The following is a 2,425-nucleotide window of genomic DNA, read 5'->3' on the forward strand; positions in this document are numbered from 1 at the left end:
ATTCTCCATGGTGCCACTGTGTGCTTGATTCTGTCCAGCTGCTTTGCTCTCTGGAAACGAGATGCCCAGGATAATTCTGAAAGGAGCCAGAACCAAGAATCGGGGATGCTGTGGGGCCAGCCCAGAACAACGGGCAATGGTCACTGACCATATTTTGCCAATATCCCATGTTTCTGGGTGGTAAATGTGTGAATGTTTTGACGTGCCAGCAGTTTTAGCCTGTGGGCTTTCTCTGTGAAATCCAGCACATTGATCAAAAAGTTTATATTGATCTAATCTATTCATTTTTAAAATGAGAATTTAAAAATGAAAGAGACGGTTAAATGCTGACTGAAGTAGAATTAAAAATTAATTTGTCCTTCATTATTGTGTGTTTCAGAGACTGGAGCACAAGGAAGTTTTAGTGGGCTTGTTGTTCCTGGTGTTCCCGTTCATTCCAGCCAGCAATCTCTTCTTCAGGGTGGGTTTTGTGGTGGCCGAGAGAGTCCTTTACATGCCTAGGTAATTATTGTACGTGATTTCCTCTTTGTGAGACCTCTGTCTCCGACATTGTTGGTTCCAGAGAGACAGTCTTTTGTGTGTATAACAATCAGATCCTTATGGAGCTAAGGTTTTTATTACCTTAGCTTTGAAAACAGCCATACAGAAGGTTGGATAAGATCAAGTTTGAGCATATATGCTCTATTTACAGTGGTTTACCTCTAGCTGCCTCTATACAGTTAAATGTGAAATATTGGCTTGAATATATTCAGGACTTCAGCAGTAAGAATTTACCATAGCATCTTTTTCCAAATATGCTACATTAAACATAATTATTTTCTAAAAATATGTATTGATTTGCATAAAATTATTAATTATGTTCAGTATCATAATGGTAATTAACTTATCTTCTTCTTTCCTGTTTTCCTCCTCTTTCTTTTTCCTTTAATTTAAAAATGGGAACAACCTCAAGAAAATTTGTCCTTGAAAAAAAATGATTTAAAAATCATAAAGGATGTTCAAATATGTGTGATTACATAAGGCTATTTAGCTCTGAATATTTGAACTGTGCTGAAGATTGTCTATTCTCTGTCTTATTCAGATCTCATCATTCCAAGGCCACTTTTCTTTTCAGCTGCCTGAAAATGTCACTGAATCATGAGATAGTCTTGGTTCTTCCATTTATTGACTGTGTGGCCTTGAGCAAGACATGAAGCTTTTTTGTACCTGGGTTTTCTCATTTTTGAAATAGAAATTTTAGTAAACTCCCTAAAATTAATATTTTGGTTTACAAGACTGCCTGTTAGAAAAGTTCATTCTTCTTCTACAAGTTTCCTGATAACTTCCATTAAGTTCTATAATTATGAACTTTTCTAGGGATGCACTTTTCTAAAAGGCAGTCCCATAAACCCAAATATATTAAAGAAATCATCATTTTTGGTTTATGATATTACACTAGAAATATAAAAACACAAATAATTAGAAATGAATTTTATAATCTTTGATTCCCCCAAACCAATTACCTAAAGCATTCTTAAGACTTTGCAGCACGTTGTCCTGACTTAGTTAAGGGGAAGGCAGCCCTTAATTTACTTTCTGTGTCCTCAGCACAATTTGGGAAGGAAGGTATTGCTGGATAAGTACTATTCAATATGGACAAAAATACAACATAATTCTTTGTATTTTATATTGCCTAAAGATTTGAGTCTTATGAGGACTTGCCAGTAATAAGAAATATATCTGTAGTTATAGAAGACCAAAAGGTGACATCAATCTGTGTTCTAGATATCTTTTTGTGTCTTGAGTCAGCTTTTCTTTGTAGTACTTATGATTCAAAGTAGAATTTTTCTTCATTAAACAGATACTCATATAGCATCTTTGCTATATAAATGCTTCACTAGAATCTGAAGCTACAAAAATAAGTGAATCTCAGTGTCTGCCCTCAAAGAGTTTATTAACTTATGATTAACAAAGTGAAATCTTGCACTCTAATCATTTAATAGTCCTACTGTTCTTTAAAATACTATTAAACTCATGAATGCTATTTTAACATTAATTATATCAAAACTTTATTGAGCTTTTATTGTATTTCAGTCACTAAGCTAAGCATGTTACATTCATTATATCAATTAATTCACACTGTATGTAGTGGTTCACAGCAAGCCCCTGAAGTCAGAGGGCCTGGATTCAAATTCTGCCTTCAACACGAACATGATTCCTCTAAACTTCAGTTTCTTCATGTGTATAAAATGGGGATAATAACTGCATCCAACTCAGTGAGATATTGTGAACATTAAATGAGATAATCACATACAAAACTTAGAAAGTGTTTTGTACTGTATATGGCTGATAAATATTAAGTATTATTATTGTTGATATCAGCTCCCTGGCGTAGCTAATACCATCATCCCTCCTTTACAAAACAAAAACAAAAGGAAAAAAAAAA

At 34.0% G+C, this 2,425-nt stretch overlaps 1 protein-coding gene across 1 annotated transcript in view; it reads left to right on the forward strand.

Moving 5' to 3' along the window:
• Nucleotides 1-2,425, forward strand: part of TMTC1 (transmembrane and tetratricopeptide repeat containing 1) — a gene marked incomplete at its 5' end in the record, with an annotated part of 170,532 nt that overhangs the window by 46,967 nt on the left and 121,140 nt on the right. Inside the window, one exon of the mRNA XM_008573589.1 lies at nt 380-501. Within this exon, the coding sequence (XP_008571811.1) occupies nt 380-501 (122 nt within the window). The remainder of the gene's footprint in view (nt 1-379; nt 502-2,425) is intronic.

Source organism: Galeopterus variegatus, unplaced genomic scaffold (assembly GCF_000696425.1).
Source record: "Galeopterus variegatus unplaced genomic scaffold, G_variegatus-3.0.2 Scaffold937, whole genome shotgun sequence".
Classification (NCBI taxonomy): Eukaryota; Metazoa; Chordata; class Mammalia; order Dermoptera; family Cynocephalidae; genus Galeopterus; species Galeopterus variegatus.